General features: G+C 40.8%; 1 protein-coding gene across 3 annotated transcripts; it reads right to left on the bottom strand.

Moving 5' to 3' along the window:
* Window positions 1-1,117: 1,117 nt before the first annotated feature.
* Window positions 1,118-18,826, bottom strand: slc35f4 (solute carrier family 35 member F4). Of its 3 annotated transcripts, none has more exons than XM_010789119.1 (7): window positions 18,453-18,826; window positions 3,916-4,216; window positions 3,451-3,670; window positions 3,228-3,353; window positions 2,937-3,129; window positions 2,387-2,476; window positions 1,118-1,849 (listed from the first exon to the last, which is right to left on the bottom strand). In XM_010789119.1, the coding sequence occupies exons 1-7, from the start codon at window positions 18,673-18,675 to the stop codon at window positions 1,608-1,610; spliced, it is 1,395 nt and encodes a 464-aa protein (XP_010787421.1). In that variant the 5' UTR covers window positions 18,676-18,826; the 3' UTR covers window positions 1,118-1,607. The 3 variants fall into 3 exon arrangements, with proteins under 3 accessions (XP_010787421.1, XP_010787423.1, XP_010787422.1); XM_010789121.1 differs by having other exon boundaries at window positions 18,379-18,545; XM_010789120.1 differs by lacking the exon at window positions 18,453-18,826 and adding an exon at window positions 8,620-9,045.
* Between the last annotated feature and the right edge of the window lie 2,223 nt (window positions 18,827-21,049).

Raw genomic sequence — 21,049 nt, 5'->3', positions numbered from 1 at the left:
GTAATTCTTTCTAATTTATGCTTTTCACACTTTCCTCATGTTCTGTCTGCCCTATATTTATCTACAAATATTTCCAATAAGAATGTATACAAAAATCTGTTATTATGGCAAACGCTGTATTTAACATTCATTACATAAGGCCCCTCTCTAACGTCTCTTATCAGCATCCAGCAGAACTAAATACTTAACATTATAATTCAGATTTGAACATTACAAATGCCTCTGCTCATTCTAGCTCATTTATTTTAATATGTTAAAAATGTCACTGCGGTTGTTTAGCTGAAAGTGTCACCTCAGCAAGTGCTTCATTAAAGCTTTCAACTCACTGACTGCACTCCAGCATGCAGTCATAAATACAGTGTGGTGTTAAACTCTCGGGATTGTGTGTGTGTGCATGTGTGTGCGTGTGTGTGTGTCTGTGTGTGAAGACTAAGATAGGTAATAGGTCCCCTGACACCCTAATCATCTAAACGAACACTATATGAACTAAAATGTAACGTTGCAACATGCTATGTGACACTGTTAAGTCATTTTGACGAGGCCTGTCACAGTCTTATGCTCTAAAGGCAAAACATGTCCCAAGAGCCTCCATTGCCAGGCAGATTGGTACGCATTGTTACCACAGATTGTGTATATGTGAAAGAGGATAAATTAAAGTAGAAACTATCCTTTCCAATCTTCATCAGTTTCCACTGCATGTGTGTGTGCTTGTGTGAGTAAGTAACAGCTAAATACACCATTGCGTAATGTATTATAGCGAGGATAATTCTGCAAAGTCATCACTGCTAAATCAATGCAATGCACTTACCATATTAGCCTACTAATATATGAACCACACCACCTAGTTCTGCTAAAAATATCTATTCATGATACAAAGTATACAGATGAAACAATAGTTCTTATAATGTCTCTGAAAGCTGTTCACACAGTTTGAGTTTTGAGGAAAAAATTGTGATCTCACCCACAACTTTACTCTAACAACAAAACATGTGTCTTTGCCATCATTAAACTATATGGTCATTTAGCGTCTTTTCCTGGTGAAGTGGGAAAATGAATGTAATTTAAAATTTCCGATTTTGGAAATGTGACTATTACTTAAACAAGTAATACATGCTATAAATGTGAGTTTTAAGTCTTTTATTACAAAACCAAAAGAGCCTGTACATTAAGCATAGTATAACTGCCATTCTTGTATATAATACTATTCAATAAGATTCCAAATAATACTCTTATTGATAAAGCTCTAAATAAATATCATAAATACATATAAGATTAAGCCAAATTGGCCATGTTAATATTTATATTCACAGAATACAGTCCGCAGAGCAGGTGAGGGGAGGTCAGTCAGCTCTTGTTTTGGGTGCGTGCGAGGAACAGGACTGAGCATCAGGAATAACAGTTTCCATAAATGTCTTCCTTCCCCCCCCTCCTGTTGTGAAGTGATTTAGTGAGAGATCTCCAGAGTGAAGTTCAAGACAATACTTCCTGTCTCCCTGATAAAGTCCTCGTGGACCAAAAATCCCGTCACACCTCCACACCATGGAGGAACATTTGCAGACAGGGCTTAAAGACTGGTTAACACAGGCTACTAGCAGAGCTCAGCCATGTCATGCCAAGGGAATAGAGACAGTGCCGTTTGCCCGACTGCGGCTTCGTGTGTGGACGCTGGAGTCTGTGAGCTCCTCGCCATGTTCCTCCGTCTTCTTGTCTGCGATGGTGGCCAGGAAACGCAGCGTGACTGAGTCCCACTCCTCAGGCAGCAGCAGGAGCAAGAAGCCCAGGCAGATGATGCAGGTGGCTGCCAGGCGCACCACACTGAAGATCACCTCATGTTTCAAAACATCAACGGCTACAGCAGGTGAAGGAAAGACAGGAAGTGTGGCAGAGGAGCAGAACAGGGAAGGAGGGGGGGAGAAACAAAAACAAATTGAGATTAATTACATGAAGTAAGATAAACCACAGGACACTGCAGCTATAGGGGGATGAGTGAAGCTAATGCAGATTGAAATCAGCACAAGCCGTCCACTTTATCCTCTGTGTCTTTGCGGTCTGGAGACAATTGGCCGTAACCCACTGACCTTCATGCAGTCCATCGTGGTCAAAGAAAATAACTCGTCTGCAGGCATTTAGTGTCGCCTTAGCAACCTGATCCTCCCTCAGCGAGAGAAGAGTTGCAGGGTGTGTTGAGGCACATTGATGATTGGGTTTCCAGGAAGAGAGAGGCAGACTTGCTGTGTAATCTGTTTGCTTCAGTAGCCTTAAGTGCTGACCTCTCAAAACAAGCACCACAGTATGTGTGGCCATTTACTCTCCTTCCCACAATCATATCAATAAGAAATAAGAAATTATAACCAATACATTGAAGACAATACTTAGGAAACTTTACCTGCATTGCCCGGCACACTGAGGAGTGTCCCTATGGAGATGAGAATGGGGTACGTCAGCACCACACCAACATGCACCAAGATGTTGAAAACTGTCAAATAAGAGGAATAGATTAGAGTTCACACACGACAGGTCATCTTATCAATGAGTTAAGTAAAAGAAGAAATTATTTTGCCTCTTTCATTAAATGTTTTCTTAAAAAAAAATGACAAAGTCATTAGTTACAGCTTTTAATTTGAAGGTACGTTGAGGAGTTTATGACCAATAGTAGTTTTTAGTAGCTTGCATGCAGCTAGTTTACATTGTGCTGTCTGTTTGTGGCAGCAATGCCCCAAAAAGCATACCAATAGCCAACGAATGCAGTGAAAAGCAGACTGTAAGCATGTAAACAATTATAAATCATCTTATAAATACATATATTTTTTAAGGAAACATATTACTATAAATTAAATGTTTGTTAATTAACAATTAACATTAATTCAAACACTTTTAACAGGTGGGTGAAACCCTGATATTCACTCTTTTCTTTACAGGTATTGATGCACTCTCACCCAGCCACAGTCCTGCCAGTCCACACAGGTATCCCCAGGGCAGGGAGGACAGTGAGCCCAAGTGCTCCACCTTGGTGAAGTAGAGGATGAGGGGCACACAGGAGATGAAGATGAGGTTGAAGAAGCCCATGGTGGAAAGGAAGTGAGCCACTTCTCCAAGGTTTGCACTTCCCAGAAACATCTTGAACAGCACCTGGATGGTGAGACAAACATTAATATACACATTGACAGTCACTGTTACAAGCATTTAGAGTCAGTCCAAAAGTGGTTCAAACTGAGAAGTGGTCTAACCTTGTAAAGAGCTGATGTGGAGGCCGAGCCCACAGCTAATGCCACACCCACAAAAGAATCGCCATGGAAACCATCAGCATAAGCCATCATGACAATACCTGTGATGGCCATGATAGCTGCCACAATCTGCAGGTAGAGATTCAGAGACATCACAGGCATTAGTTTACTCAGGAGGAACAGCTATTGAAAGTTTTATTATAGTTGTTATTGTGAGGATACTGACCCGAACCCCCATGAAACGGTCCTTGAGAACAATCCAGGACAAAAGAAAGACGAAAGCCTTGTGGCAGCAGTAGAGCGCAGAGACATCAGTTGCGGTCAGTTTCTTCAACGCCATGAGGTAAAGGTAGTTGGTCAGCGTCCACAGGATCGAGAAGGGGGCTGTCCTCTTTACGAAAAGCTTGAGAGTCATCCCATCCTCCCCAAAGAGCTTGCTGCACTCCCTGTTTTACAAGGGCCAAAAAAAGAGATGTCAGACTTGGCTTTGCTTTAGGTCTGCCCTCTCCAAATGAAAAACGTATATACATATACATTTAAACACTACTAGACTATTTATCTTCATTTTGGTGATGAACTCAAGTGACACGTCTGCCACAGCTGTTTTACGTACAGTCTCAAGCACACATTAGCAAAAGCCACATCAACGCTTCTTTCATTGGATTCAAATATCATTTTATTGTCAGTTTACCTGAATTTCTGTATGGGAGTCTGCTTCTCCCTTGTAGTAACCACCAGTCCAGAGTAGTAGATGGGGAAGAAGAGGATGTTCCAGTTGCTGCTGAACCAGGAGATGAAGAAAGGACAGGAGAACGACTGGAAGGTCAGCTTTACCACCTGAGTGGTACCCACCCAGGAGGAGGAGACGCACAGCACCAGCAGCAGACCCCCCAGCACCTTCAGAGCCGTGTGGGTACATGTCTGATAGGACCGGCTCTCTTCACTGGTCTCGCTGCCCGGTGTCTCTGCATGAGACTCTGAGCCATCCTCTCCTGGTGGGAGACACAACAAAAAGATTTATATTTTGTGGCTCTACTGTGACATTTTTACTGTGGCTTAAATGTTGAAAAAGGTCTTTAATGCTGGCTGTGCTGCAGCACCTCTTTTCACCCGCTGTCTGAAACCAGAGCCCAGTCTGTTCTGATTGGTCAACCGCATAGAAATGTCCCACCCCTTAGACTACAATGTGTTGAAGCGCTGGTCAAAAGAAGCAGAAAACAGAAAATCCATCACTGGATTTCTACATGTGCACTTTGTACTTCCTGTTCTAAGGACAATGTTAGCGTGACATAATATAAGCATTTAGCTAAAAGCCGTTCTCGCATTGCTTTGCATAAATACAGCTTTGTATTTTAAACCCTTTATATTAGCCAAACCTTGTATATTCCGTATACTTTATATTAATGTATATACAGGTTGGTGCATGTGTCTCCCTGGCTGGGGTCCAGCACATAAGCATTTATTGATCAATTGCCCTCAGTGATCACTACCACAGTTTGCATTTCATGCTGTAAGGGCGCTGATGCACAAGACAAGACTTTGTCAAAAATGTGTTGGGTTAGCATTTTGGCTGTGCATGTCATAAATAGCTTTGTGGCCTCATGAGGCAGCACGTACTGTAGTCAGGTGTGCACAGAAACCTGATGCCCAGAAAGCAAGAGTAAACCTAACCACATGACATTCCACAAGAAAGTCATGTCAACCTTGGAAGCCACTGTTTGACTGTTGGTACATTCCTGCTATGAAAATGTTGCCTTTGAGATATATCTGAAGATGGAATCAAGATTGTCATGGAGTAGCACTGGGAAAGATGTACACTACCACCAACATTACATATAGATCGAAAGAGAGGATTATTCCTAATCTTATGCCAGTGACGCATGGTTGATCATGCCCAGTGCCTAAATCGACTGCAGGACTTCTGGACCCTTACTGTGCTGTTTAATATGTGAAGTGCTGTGTGTGGGAGCATTTCCGGAGAGAGCTCAGATTCCGTTCTTTAACTTTCAACAGTGTGATCAATTTACACCAGGGCAGGAATAAAAGATGACATGTGCTGGATGTTTGCTGCCTGTGCCCCCTTTGCTAGCTCAGCACGGGAATCTCTGCCATTTCCACCATGGCTGCAGACACTGCAGCGCTGCAAGCACCTGCATTTGTACCCAGAGTATCTCCCTCTGCTGCAGAAGGGCATCTCGTTTTCCATCTGACATTCTTTTGTCTGTCAAATGCAGTGAGACTTCAACAGGAAACAGTGACAGGTCTAATGAAGGAAAGTGGATTGTACGTTAATTAGTTTTAGTTTCATCCAAAAGAAAGCCGCAACAGTATTTGTTAAGCGCATTCCTTAGATCAAATAACGATAGTGATATTTTCTGGCTTGTTTGTGTGAAACCCTTACACTGGTGAGTCCACCCCACACTACATTGGCAGGTATCTTTTACAGAGCCACCTATTTCATTCAGAAAATAACTCAACAGTCTTGCCAAAATGACTTAATAAGATCAATGAAAGCATGAGATCATAGCTGGCACCCAGTAACAGTATTACAGCTAACCCATGGCTGCAACTGTTATACCTGAGAAAGAATGGTGATTAGATTAGACCGATCAGATTCATGTTAGTGCGAGGAGAGGATCATTTGCTTAATACAAAATAAAAAAAGTGATCTGTTGTATCCAGTCATGTTGGAGCGTTTTAACAACCTAATACACATTTGGGTAATTAAGTCCAGTCCTAACCAAGGTGAAGAAATGAAAAAAGATATTTGGCTACACAAATTGTGCATTCATATGTTTTACTATTTTATAGAATTTACATTTTCTGAGAATTTTGGAAAGTTGTGCCTCCTTGCGTTTCAATAAGTGACTTCAATTAAGCCATATGAGAGGTTTGGAAGGGTTAGGGGTTTTCAAAGATCATAAAATGTTCGACTATGTGTGTTTAATAGAGTAAATAACACAATATGAAATGTAGTTAAGCAAGTACAAAGTTGCATAAAACTGAAATACTCAAATCATGTAAAGGCACCACAAACTCTCCATATGTGCAGCACTGAAGTATACTTAGTTTCTACATCAGTGCTGCATTAGCCTAGAGTCTGTAAAATGTTTCACCTTGACTTACAGCAGAACTAGAGCTTGTGGGGAAAACAAAAATGTCGAACACGATACAAGTTCTTTCCTACAGGATCATCGAGGGATTGGTGTAATTACATTCTGTCACAGCTACAATTCTTAATCAACCTAATGAGCCTGGTGGTTGCTAAACACTGGAAAACTAAGATCTGATATTGCTGCAAGAGAGAAGCAGCTTTATTATTCTTTTGATTATTTTTTCATTATGTCTGCTATTCCTTGTCCAACAGCTAAGATGGTTCGTGTTTCACAGCACTGACAAAAAAAGGAAAGCTTTTAGTGTTGGATACGGGATCTTCTGTCCTCTTTTGATGAGGTAAAAGCCACTACAGGCTGATCTGCTGCCAAGATGCAGTAATATTATAACTCTACTATTACCGTGCCTCATAAAAGCGACTCTCGTGGCCAAAATAACAGACAGGTTATTTGCTGACTAGTATTGATGCTAAAAGTTGCAAGAGAAACAATAATGCCTGACAGATACAGCCTGTCAGCATAGTTTCACTGTTAAATGAAGTAAAAAAAGTGCTATTCAGTCAACTCAGAGTAAGTGTACTTGTTTGGCTAAAATGTAAGAGTGCTATTAATAAAGTTCTTAGACCTATACATGGAGCATCATCCATCAGACATCATTTGGTGCATTATTAAAATTAAAGGTTTATTTTATTTAAATATGATGATCCAAAGCTTAAACTTTAAAATATAGACTCTCCAAAGACACAAACCACTAACAATAGAGCTGCTTAGAGTATGCACCTACATTTGAAGTTGGGACAAGCTTCCACCTCTTTTCAAACTAAAATACCTATGCCTTACTATATGAAGGCTATCCTGAGTTATACTATACTAAACTTTACCTTTAAGAAATGTGTTCAAAAAGCATTAGCCAGCGTCATCATCATGCCATTTCATTACAGCAATCCCATTGCTGCAGAGGATCACTCACTACTAGCACCCATTAACAGAGCTTATCCAGTCTGTGTGACGCAGCTGGTTGCTCGAACCTCACATTTCAATCCATTCTGTGTTTTATCCCACTGACACTGCATGCCAGTGACATTGATGGATGGACCCCTGTCGAATCCAATATGAAGCTCAGAGTTGCCTCTGCAGCGTTAGGCAGGCTTACTGCGGGCCAAACAGCATTACGTTTCTATCCAAGTCACGGCAGGAGATGTGAAACATAGCTATGATGATATTGATAGCAGCACCAGTCAGTCATTTGTGTTACAAAGATAAAAAGTAAAGGGATTTAAGTGAAGTACAAGGCTGTTGGTTATGGGATGAGGATGAGTGAATTGTAATGCTCAGTGAGATGAATGGAGGGCAGGTGGACAGAATTACCAGATGTGAAAGCCGCTGAATTTGGGCCTGTTTGGTTTTATTTTCCATGAGCGCCGGGCAGCCAGAAACAGATGCTGCTGCTACAACTACACTTCCTGTCAACATTAAGCTTCCAAACTCTTCCAGCAGGACACTAAAGTGATATGTTTCAAAAAAGCCCAGGTGGTAAAACGTGTTGAATTAAGCTGCTCATTAGATTTTGTGGTGGACAGTCACATGCACATATACAAGTAGGGCCTACTGTACTTAAGTACAACTTCTGATGTACTTGTATTTACCTTGAGTAGTTCAATTTCCTGCTACTTCATACTTATATTTCAGAGGCAAATATTGCACTTTTTACTGCCCTACATTTATTTTAAAACTGAAGTGACTGAAAACTTTAGAATAATGATACAAATATATAATCAACAAATAATGAGTCATGCATTATAATAGGTTAAATCTAAATTGATCAATTGGTGATTTCCACACATTTCAGTTGATAAAGTAAAACATGTCCAACAATAATTCTAATACAAATCTATATAATATATATTCCATTGTGCAGAATGAATACTTTTACGTTTGGTACTTTAAGAACATTTTGATGCAAATACATTTGTAAAGTATAGGCAACATTTTGAATGCAGACTTCTGCTGGTAACAGTGGACCATTCTGTGGTACTACTACTTTATCTGAGTACTTTATCCACCTTGAATAGAACACATTCACATCACTTCATTGATGCCTTATGGAAAAACGTTTTTTATCTGTAAAATGTGTCCAAAACAATGAGCACTATTAATTAGTTCTAGTTTAAAGCAACCTATCTGTGCTAACGCTGCCAGTATCTCATGCCGACACATGCACCTTCACTATTCATAGTTGATTATAAATGGCGTCCTGGGCCTCTCCGGTTCTTTGGGTTTACCTTCAGAGATGGGGCAGGTGAGGACCTGGGTGCTGTACGAGCTGAGAGGAGCCACTCGGGCTGAGTGCTTCTTCATCCTCCACTGGGGGCACAACGCACTGTCCTTCCTTGGGAAGTGTGTGAGGATGTGTGTGTGTGAGTAAATGTGCCCAGGCTGCTCGCTCAGCAGCTCGTCCTGCTTGCTCCGTGCATCCTCAGACTCCTGACTCCTCTGCTTCTTCTTCACGCTCTCGATTGCCCCTCCTCCCAGAGCTCTGTCAAACTCTTCTGTCTTCTTCCCAGCACTCCAGTCCTGACTCCCTGTTCCTCTCCAGCCCAGCGCTCTCTGTTACTGCTGCTCTGACTCTCTGTAGTGACACAGCTCAGTGGAGATAGCTCAGAGTTAGTGCCGTGAAGTGGAGACTCTACTGTTGCACTGTCATGCCGTGATCCAGTGCTGCCACTGTCTCCAAGGGAGACTGAGCTTCAAGTGTGTCTGGCATGGCGCAATCACTCCCCTCATCTCTTTCCATCCTCCTCCTCCTCTTCTTCTTTTCTCTCTCGCTTTTCCCCTCCTCTTCTTTCGCTCCACAAATCAGCAGCTTTGTTTGGAAGGTAACCAAGCAGCCCAGGCTAATTATGCTGCGTTAGCTGCTGCCTCCCTCTCTCCCTCCTTCTCCTCCGCTCACCTCTCTACCTGACCAGGCTCTTGTCATGCCTTCCCTCCCTGTCTCCCTCTATCAATATACTCCTGTCCCCAATCTTCCAATGACTCTCTCCCTTCTTGGCACAGCTCCTGATCTTCTCTACTTCTGAGAGACAGATTATTCAAACAGCTTTCTTCTGTTGCTTTACACCACAGCATAACAAAGTGAGCTTCACAGAAAAGTGAAAGTCCTATATATAAAACAAATCCACTGAAGTATCCCATTGCACTAGGAGATAAGCGAGCCTCTGCCCACAAGGTACTTACACCAATGGTACACATTTACATATCACTACTATGATGTGCTGCACACATTATCCACATTACCATCTTCCATACAAATAGGAATATGCCTGCTACCTTAACTTGTGTCTTTCCAATCCAATGGGTCTAAATCACTGTAGTTTACATTATTTGTGCCTCTCATGTTGACTCCATGAAACAGGTGACCACAACTTCTGTGTGTTATTCTCCTCAATCTGATCATATATTGCTTTTTGTTTCCATTGGCAGATCAGCAATATTTGCCTTCTCTATTGTGGTAGACAGTAACATTTACTCAAACACTAAGGTACAATTCCTTTATTTATACATTATGGTACTAGATTTTGTAGGAAAATGTATAAGAGTAAGGAACATCATAATGGAAACCGCTGATGCTACTCGGCTCTATTGCAGGTCCAACTACGGTAGCCTACTTACTGTAAGCCCTTTTGACTGGCAGTCACTTTAATCAAAGTTGAAATGTCTGTGCCGGACGTTTTAACAGTGTTTTTACATAAATTATTTACATTGTGATTATACTATTTCAGTAAGTTATTTACATTATTTTTCCATCACAGTTCACAGTGAGGGGAAACCCTGACACTGGCAGAAGGTGAGGACCTGGGGAGGGTGAGTCTGGGCCGTGTGAGTCACTGCGGTCTGGAGTTTCCATCTCAAGGAAAGCCCTCCGTCTAATCTATCTCCAGCTGTGGTTAATCTGCCTGAACATTAATGGACCTAAATATTGCTTGAGCCTTGACATAAACAACATATCAGTGTCTAGTGCATGCGGTCAGACACATGAGGCCTTGCAGCCTGTAATGTGATCTTAATATAACCTATGCTATGCTTAGCCTCGCACCAGTAAAATCAATACTAGCCAAGCCAGGAACAGTCACACTATTACCTTCACTGTTCCCACCTGAGATAGAGAAAGCATTTAAAGTAAGCATGCAGTATGCTAAACGTAATGTCTATGCTGGAGAAGAATACTCAATAGCTTTCACATCACTGTAACTCTAATGATAATTTATACCTGACTTATTCTATATGACCTTGTTTTTTGTTTTCTATTCTCTTGACGGGTTGATGCCAGTTTTGAGTTTTACCTTTTATAATGTGTTTCCTTTGCACTTTGTCTTTATGCTTTTGAAGTGATTTGAATTGCCTTTTGGCTGAAATGCGCAATATATTTAAACTTGTTTTGTCTAGCCCCTCCCTTCCTGTTTCTCTCAGCTACATTCCTGGCACTTTTATAGAGAGCATAGCAGATCAGAGTTCTTCTGTGTGCATCCTCAGGCTGCGAGACAGCACAGTTATCGTTTGGCTGTTTGTTACAATGGAAACAATGCAGGGCCATTTTCCAGTAAAACCAAGGTAATAAATAAATATTTGTTTGGATGAAATATCACATATTGAGGAAACAACACTGTGTTTTTTCAAGGAAAATATCCCATTGCAATCACACTTAATTTCCATGGTCAGAGTCAGTGTAACGGTATGAGTGCTACACTAATGCATTGAGTGACGTTGTGAGGATGAGGCTTCACATGGTGGCTGAACTAATATTTGGCTGGGTGTAAACCGGGATGAGCTGGGGGTATGGATCCCCTGAGACAGGAGGGTTAAACTTAAAATAGCCCGGCTGATGAGAGGAGCCAACAACTAGACAGCGAGGGGATGGAAAACGGCCGAGTCAGCAGAGCCAGGGATGCTTATCGCTATCAGATTAAGAGAAATACCTGGAGCACGTGTCGTACACTTACAGGAGGCCCCAGTTCAATTTCAAATATAAGACACAAAGGGATCATTCCATTCTCTATTGTTTATTTTCACATTGTTTTTAGGTGTTCAAATGTTCATACTTATTGCAGCCCTTAAGCACCATGTCGTACACCAGGACATCAACACCAACATAAACTAATGCACCAAAATTACCATAACGTTGAATTATTACCTCTCAAACAACAAAACCAGCTTCAACAAAAACCAAACATCCTAACCGTCTATAACCTAGATATGTGTAAATAATAAACAGGAAGCTTAGTGTATTTAACACAATGGAGCTGTTGCATCACAGATCAAAGCACACTATAGTACATCATCCTCTCTCTTTACCTCCATAGCAACAGATGGCCTCCTCTGTACTGACGCATTTTCCCAATTCAGGATCTTTTGTCATTTAGATGAACCGATGCTCCTCAGTTTATGGTGCAAGCTGCTAATTGTCTTTCGCCTCTCTCTTCACCTCTCAGTGAGGAGCAGAGGATGAGAGATGAGAAACAGAGGCATGAATGTTTCCTGCAGCTGAGGTTATATTTGTAGTGGAGACTGGGCAGACTATGAATTAAGTCCTGCAGACTGTTACTTTCCATTCATTGGAGCTCATATCATCACTCAATGCGTTTAGAACATTTGATGATGAGGACATCTAGTGGTGAACATGATGGATTACATTAACATTTACCCACAGTCAGTCTGTTTTATGTCACTTAACCATAGCTGTGTTTCCCTTGGAATTGTTGTTTTGTGTGTTGAGGTTTATAAATCTATTAGCTGCTGAACATAACCATCACCAATGGAAATGAATGGACTTTTATTTGCTATTATTAAAGCAATGAAATCATACGTTTCTAAATTCAACAGCAATGTGTGTTTAGAAACAGTGTTGGATAAATCACATACATTGCTAAAGACAGTGTTCATAGGGCCTATTTATTTTGTAGTAATAGTCCTGGTGTTTGCAGTGAGGTTTGTGCATTTATCCCCAGTGGAAAGGACATTATTGGAAAAAAAAAAAAACATGGTGGCATTACCCTTTTTTATGAGTACCCCAGCAAAAACAACTTCCAAATAATGGTTGCAATATCTTCCCATAAAGGAGGTACAGAACTGCTGACCTGTAGTCATGCAAGTGTCCTATGGGTCATATGAAAAATGCATATATCAGTGATTACATATGTTTTGGTGACCAAAGTGATCCACTGTTGGATTCCAGAGCAGACTTAATTGTAGCTTTATTATTTACCCATACCTGTCTACCTCTCTCTACCAGGCAAAGTCACATACTCAGGTAATAATGGCGGACCTGTCTTTGTTGGTACACTAATCTTTTAGCAAATTTGCAATTAGGTAAATGTCCTCTGGGCTTTTGAGTCCCCAGAGCTTTGCACTACTTGGCCCAAGACAAGTTATTCAAATTACACTTTTCATTTGATGCTTTCAGCAGCAAGTGAATTCCTGTCATCTCGGTTGATTTGTGATCGCAGAAATCTCAGGGAAACACATTTCAAAGCCACTACAGGTAAGAATATGTTTATGCATTTAAGTGATTTGGGGGAAATAACCCTTTAACTTAGCCCTGGATGCTAAGCACATGTAAAATCAGTATTCAATGCAATTATACAGTACATTAAAATACAACTTTCAGGGAATCTGTGGTTAACTTTGGCTTTTGCAGACACACAAATATATACATTTGTTCATGCTGATTTAACACGGAGGTATTAGATTTGGTACTAAAATGTTCTGTCTGTCATCTCATTGGAGGACGTGGAGGACGTGGACCCCGACACCAGTGAACATCCAGGGAGCGGACATTGGGATTGTGAAATCTTACAAATACCTGGGTGTTCATCTGAACAATAAACTGGACTGGACTGATAATTCTGCTGCTCTGTACAAGAGGGACAGATGTAGCTCTTTCTGCTGAGGAGACTGAAGTCTTTCGGGGTGCAGGGGGCACTCCTTCAGACCTTCTTTGACTCTGTTGTGGCATCAGCCATTTTCTATGGTGTGGCCTGCTGGGGCAGCAGCATCTCGGTTGCTGACGGGAAGAGACTGAACAAACTGGTAAGGAAGGCCAGCTCTGTCCTGGGGAGTCCTCTGGACACTGTGGAGGTGGTGGGAGACAGGAGAATGGCAGCCAAGCTGTCCTCCCTGCTGGACAATATGTCCCACCCCGGACACCCTGTCCTCACTGTGCAGCACCTTCAGCGACAGGCTGCTGCACCCCACCTGTCACACGGAGAGATACCGCAGCTCCTTCCTTTCTGCAGCGGTCAGACTTTACAACCAGCACTGCCCCTAGTAGACCCTCCTACACACACCACAACACAGACTATAACACCCCTTGCTGCTAAATACAAACCAACTTTGTGCAATATGTGCTATATGTGTAATATATATGCCATTAATAACCGTGTAATTTATACCTGGCCACTAAATCAATATATATGCCGTTAATAACTGTGTAATTTATACCTGGCCACTAAATCAATATATATGCCGTTAATAACTGTGTAATTTATACCTGGCTGCTAAACCCTTGTTACTGTTACAAGGTATGTATCTTGTATTTTGTAGATTGTGTAACTTGCTGCTGTTAAATACCGTCAAACTATGTGCAATATGTGCTTTATGTGCAATATATACTTTATATACATATGCCATCTTTAATAACTGTAATATATACCGGGCTGCTAAATCCTAAGAACTGCTACAGGATTCGATTTGTAGATTTGATTTGTTTTTGATCTCTATTTTTGAAAATGATGTAACTTTTTTATCTTTTTTTTTAGCATATTGTTTATTATATTATAACTTAGTACTTTTTTAGCATTTTGTTTATTATATTATAACTTAGTACTTTTTTAACGCATGTAAGATTATGCAACACTAAGCTGTCTGTGGCTCTTTCCTGCTGTAACGCTGCAAATGTCCCCTCTGTGGGACAAATAAAGGTATTCTGATTCTGATTCTGATTCTGATTTATTGTTGTTGTTACATTTACAGACCACAAGAGGGCAGTGTCAGGCTGCTGAAAGGAGTGTTTTTTATTAAGCATGATTGAAAGGCCATGAAACACACTTCACTTAATGTGCCCTTCTATTATTTAATTAATTGTTTTGCTTACAAATAATTGCTCAAGGGAAAAATCTATCAGCCATGAAGTGAATTGCTTGGGCAGGCCACAAATATTGAGTCTACTGACATACAGTTCTACAACATGCGTGTCATGACTGCAGTTCTGTAACTCCTGTGAGGAAATATTGCATCCATTACTTGGGTTTTAACTCATTCCCAGAAGCGTGATAGACCAGCAGCACTCCAGGAGTCGTTCAGGCAAAGCTCATATCCCATTTGACGCTGGGCTGCTTATAAATAGCCATGACAGAGCAGGCATGGGAACGGGACAGTCCAAAATAAATGCATGCACATACAGAAGGTTTTAGGCAATGTTTGAGGAAGACAGTCCTTTTACCAGCTGTTAACACTGGATATAAATGCTTTTAAAATGCAAAAGGAATTACCGATCAGTACAAGCATGAATGTATTCTAAGGCAGCTTTCTTTGAACATCTCCCCAGACATTCTCTGTATACTGAAGTGCACAAAACAACACACCCCATTGGGATAAATGCTTGCTTTTCACGCCCTTCCCTCAAAATTCTCCTCTGAGTGCCTGTGTGTTTTTGTTGTCTTGCTGTGATGCCTGCAGTGAAAAACACAGTCACAGTGCTGAGTTAGACTGCCAAAACAAGTGCCTGTCATTCCTCCTGCATCCTACCTTTTTACCCTGCGGGGTGAGCGCCCACACTACAGGCTTGCTCTTTTTCTAAATTAGCTAGACTCAAAAAGAGATACACAGTGAATTATTGTAATAGTTTTCGGAAGATGCTGCTGAGGAAGAATTTACTGCACACACTCTGGTTTTTTCCTCCAGCAGCAGCCAAGTCGGTTGTATAAAATATGTTGTCCTGTCTTTTTCTGTGAATTTCTTGACAATTTCTCTCTTTTTTTTTGAGTAGTTGTCCATAAAGTGTACTTCAACTGGTGCATTGCACCTTGCTTTTTTGGAAAGATGTCTACCTTCCCATTTTCTTTATATAATGACCCTGCTGTTTGAATTACAGCCTGTACCCAAATGTAGTCCACAATCCCCCTCAGAGGCATCTTCTAATTCAACGCAGATGGCAAGTGGCAATAATAAACTGGCACCAGAATCTTACTAAATATGTCATTACCCCATAAGCTTGGCAGGGTGAGCCTACTTTCCTATTTATGCAGTCCTTTGTCCTACCCTTCATAGGATATGATACTCAGAAGGAGGGAAATGTGATTCTCAACTCATGGAAACAAAGTGTGTGATGCTTTGAGGCAGCAAGCAGCATGCAACAAATGTGACTTTTCCACATTGTTGTTTCTCAGGAGGATCAAAAACATTTAAGAGAGAGTCGGGTGTGAACATAACCAGACTCCTTCACAGTGACAGCACCAGCAGCGGCTTGTTTAATAGCTGTGCCAGCAGGAAAAATGGTGACAAGTACGCTGCCCTGAGGAATACCTTCTGTTGACTCTGGCATACATACAAATCAGTTGATGGATGGATGGAGAAACACAGAGCTACAAATGGTATATTTCATCGGAGAAATGTAATAACCGCGAGCCTGGCAGATACACTGGCTCTCATAGTCCTGGCATTGATGCTTTTACAATCCCCACCTGCTCCTTATACCTTCAATTACATCACAGGCGACATCCAATCTGTTATCCTTGTCTGCTACGGTATACTCTAGGAGAGATTGAGATGGGACAGGCAGAGGCATAATGGCAAACCTGCAACTAGCAATTATCTTCATTATTAACTAATCTTCTATTTATTTGATAGTTTGCTATGATATAAAGAAAGGCAGCCTGGTTTGACATTTGAGAAGCACGAAGCATTGTATTTGTGCTTTAAAAAATATTTAAATTATTAAGCGATTGTCAAAGTTGACGTTTTTATTCAGACAACTTATACATGAATCGACTGATAGATGCAACACATTTAGGGACTATTGCTCCAATGAACAATTATTTGAATGATCTATTAACCTTTAGGTTTCTTTAGCGGCTAATTGATTAGTTGTATGGGCATTTCCGAGATATCCAGTTTACTCTACTGTATAGAGGAGTAAACAAAGCATATCATTTGCCAACTTAAGGAGGTGGAATCAGGATTTTTACCTTTTTGTTCAGAAAAACTGCCAAAACAAGGTAATCAAAGTAGTTGGCGTTTCATATACGAACAAACAACTAAGCCATTAATATTTGCAGCTCTCTTGTGAAAAATATGATCTCATGAAATATGGCGTTTCATTTTCTCCTTTGTTACACGATATCACCATTCTTTGAAGGCCCTTGAAATGTCAAAGTTGTTCAATCTGATCCCTCTCTGAAGTTTCTGGTGCTCCTTGTTAACCAGGTAATTTTTTCCAAGAAATGAATCTGGATGAGTAGATATATTCCCAAATGAAAGCGTTTGATTGCATTCATGCTTTGATGACTGCAACTGACAGCCCTGATACACAGGAGGCAGTTAATAAGAGACAGGCTCGTTTCCTTTTCCTCAGTCTCTATCTAACAGACCATTGAGGTGCTCGCAGCTCATCCAAAGAAGCCTCAGCTGAACTGATTGAATAAGGCCCTATCTTTGTTTTCCTTCTAGATTCAAAACAAGTTTGTCAGAGTAATGCGCTGTGTCACAGAGGATTTGGTACTAGGTCTGAGTAGGAATTTTAAAGCACCTCTCTTCTAAACACACATCTCTAAGTCATGTATTTGTATCTTAGCTTACGTAACAGCCAGAAAGGGAAGTTAGGATGCTTACACGACAAGTTCAGTTCACTTGGGGGGATAGTATATACCAGCATTTGAAAGGGGCTCACAGAGAGACGATCTATTTGATTTTGGGGGGTTTGTTTAAGAAAAGCACCAGTTAATCCAAATTGTATAGCATAAGGACACAGTACAATGAATAAGCCAATTATTTGTATTTTGTATTGTGTATATTGTGTACTGTATGTAAAGCACTTTATACAGAAGGGTGCTATATAAATAAAGATACATGTACTTACTTACTTAATTAGGAAGCCCAGATGAGAACCTGTGACTTCTCTAATGGTGTAAACTTTCTAAAATGCTGCTCTGCACCCATTGCTTCATTACCATAAAGCCATTTGTAAAAGCACTGATTAGCTGTGCAAAGAACACTGCAATGTTTGTTCTTTTCCCTTGTTATAATCCCACTAGCACGGGCCGTACTTCAACAGAACTGGAGGGCAAGATTTCACTGAACAAAGTGCACCATCAGCTCCCTTCTCCAATCCCAGACATTGTCTCAGAGTCAGCAAAATTCAGAGCATTGCTCTACCAATCAAAACCACATTGATGGGTGAAAATTACAGGCAAGCTTAAAGTACTGAAGTGCTGTTAAATCACAAACACGTCAGGAGATAGCTGGCATCATTCACATGCACCACAGCAGCAGCGGCTGTGTTTGTCTTCGGGATATTTATTGTTTTAATTAAATATTTGGAATTGAACATGAGGCTGCTGCGTAAGTGATGTTTGCAGAACATGAGTATCTGATGTGGACAACATTAGGCTACAGTTAAACAATTGACTTTGAAATTTGAAAATGATCATTTCATTCGGGCATGACACTCTGCTGTGTAAATGCTCAGCCTATGTTAGTTTTGTTTTGTCTTTCCCCCCTCTCTCTATGTATCTCTCTCTGTCTCTCCTTCTCTCTGTCTCACCTCAGAGATGGATGGGCCAGCATCACCCAGCCTCCAGCTCACAGTGATTGACATCATGCTGCTCTATAATAGCAATGATTAAAACCCAATTAGCTGAGTTGCAATAGTGGATTTTGCACAATTAAATACTGATTTGCAAGATAGGATGATTTGTGTGAATGGGGGTACAAAAATAAACATTGATACACATTTATTTCCATTATAAAATTGTTATCTTCAATTCACGCACCTGTCAAGGAAAGGCGTGAAATCGTCGCATCCAATGGTGATGCCATCAGTATACTTTATTTTCTTTGAACTCACTTCTATGACTGGAGTACCCCGGGTTGTAGCCGTAGTAGCCGGTGATCCTCAGAATCCGGTCCTCTATGTCGTTGGCTGTCACTTTGGTGCTGCCATCTGTGAAGACAACGCAGCTGCCACCGGTCGTCGTCGTCTTTCCCGATAAGTGCGTGTTCACCAGGGGCTCCAGCCGGATGCAAGACTGGTCTGCAGCACTCTCCAAAACACTCTCGGTGCTTAGCATTGTTGGTCCGAGCGGACAGAGATGAGAAGAGACCGGGGATGAGCCCTGATCACCCTGCGAGAGACCCTCGGGGCTGCATCAACAATTAGAAACACGAGCAGGACATCCACATTCCTTCAGTGATGCTCCTGCACGCAGAGCAGCAAGGTTATCACTGCCCATGAGTTTGGCACACACCGACCACCAGGGGGCGTGTCACAACTATCACATGCTTTGAATTCAATTAGGAAAGGTACAAAAAGAAAATGCTGTATTCAGCAGCAGTGTGGAGCAGAAGAGCTGACCCACTGCACCCTTAATAAAAAAACATTCATATAAATACAAATCTGTATGGTATCTGTCAAATACTAAAGCTTTAATATTTAATACTTTTTTTCCTCCTCCATTATGGTATTATAATTCCCTAAGTGAGAATACGAATTGGTATTTGATTTAAAACCTTTGATGAAGGCAGTAACCATGATATTTTTTGTAATGTTCATGTTCGGGTGATGTTAAAAGTATTCTTTGGCACCACTGTGATATTCTTGTAACATTTCAATTGGTGCTTGATAATTGCTTCTTTATTGAGCTTTATTGGTCTAAAAAAATATTTCTCTCTGAATTGCATTTTGTATCTAAAAATAAATCACCAGTAGATAACCGGTCTAAAATAACTTTGCTTTCACAGCTGTTTGTAAAATATAAACACCAAAAAGATTAAACAAATCCTCTCATTTAACTCCACACAAAAATATCAAACCAAGAATACATGTTGACACCTTTATCATGCTACTTCTTTCCAAAGCCCTCAGTGTTACGATTTGCTGTTCACTATAAAATATGTATGAAAAACGAATATGGCACATTGCTTCACTCACTGGTTGTAATGACCCCGCTCTACATTTAAATACAGGCCATGAGCGTTATTCACTTTTTCTAGAATGGCTTACAGATTAGGAAGTGTGTGCACATTATGTTATGCTATATAGAATGTTTTTCATATTTTTTCAAACGCTTATCATGACATGAATTTCATACTAAATTTAAAACCAGAGCAATCCCTTTTCTTCTTTCCTCTCTTTTCCTTGGCCATAGCTTTTCTGGTTGGCTCGAGGAAGCTCCACTTGACTGGATCCCCCAGCTTGCAGATGTGAAAACTGGGCTCCAAATCCAATAACACAAGATGCAGTATTCCAGTGTTTCTCCGATACGCCTCTTTCCAAGTCCTTTCCAAGTCCTCCTCTCTCTGTGTGAAATCGATTCCCGGTGTGTGGAGAATTTGCGCCCCTGTTGGCATTGTTGTGCAGACACATGCTGGGGTTTATGATGCCCTTGGACTCCAGAAGTGCTTCCTCCCCCTCTCTTACTTACTAAACCAATCTCCACCTCATGTTCTTTTGTTTCAGTTTGTTTGTGCTCCAAAGCACTTATCTCACACATTCAGTGCAGGGACAGCTTTGTGGCTACAACAATAAAAAGCCAGTGCCCAGAAAGTTTCTCCACGCTCTTTGAGATTTGCCCATTTATTATTGGACACCCTCTGACAACAGTGTGCAGCTACAGTCCAAAAAAAGTTGTCTCCAATCACCTACTTTTGTTGTGGCTTTTTACAAGTTGGTATAGTTTATGCAAAACACAATTTAAATAGCCATATTGGAAGATCATTTGTTGGTGAATTCCCCTCATGTTCCAGGTACCACTCTGTATTATTTTCTATCTGCTGCTTATGCTTTAAAATAAATCAACTCAATGGAAAAATATCTCTATGACAGCATTGGGCTCATTGAAAGTCTATGCAGCCATAACCCACATTAAGAATCCGGTTTATGCATGAGCTGTGACAATGCAAGTTCTAGCCTTTTAGATTTTAAATCCACACATGCATGTCATCACGACCAAGTGACCTCAATAGAAATCATTCTATCCTTGGAGTCTTATCTTAAAAGCCATCATGAAAGGAAGATTCTCCTATCTTTTTTAATATCATGTCTTATTGTCCCCAAGCCACGAAGATGGAATGAGGCTGACTTCAATCTCAGACAACACGATTAGCATTCATTGCATCCCCAAACACAAATTCTCTGTGCATGCTGAACGTTGCCTTGCATTCCTCTCCTCTAACCTCGTCTAATTCAGGAGAATATTTCAAAGAACCCAAAGCGTATTATCATGTTCATTAGATCCTCAAACATGTTCCCGTTATTTGCTTCACGTGTGATGTGACACACAATCTTTCTCTTGTTGTACAGCTGTGTTTATTATGTGCAGAGTGTGCCTTCTATTTTTAGATCCTGGTTCTGATTTTCATGCTGAGATTTGATGGCATTTTTTGGATATAAATCAAATAGTTTGACCGTAACTGCCTCACTCTTCTGTAGCTCATTGACTTTTA

The sequence above is a fragment of the Notothenia coriiceps genome, unplaced genomic scaffold (assembly GCF_000735185.1).
Source record: "Notothenia coriiceps isolate Sejong01 unplaced genomic scaffold, NC01 NC01_scaffold00032523, whole genome shotgun sequence".
NCBI classification, from domain to species: Eukaryota; Metazoa; Chordata; class Actinopteri; order Perciformes; family Nototheniidae; genus Notothenia; species Notothenia coriiceps.
This window is presented reverse-complemented; position numbering and strand designations above follow the sequence as displayed.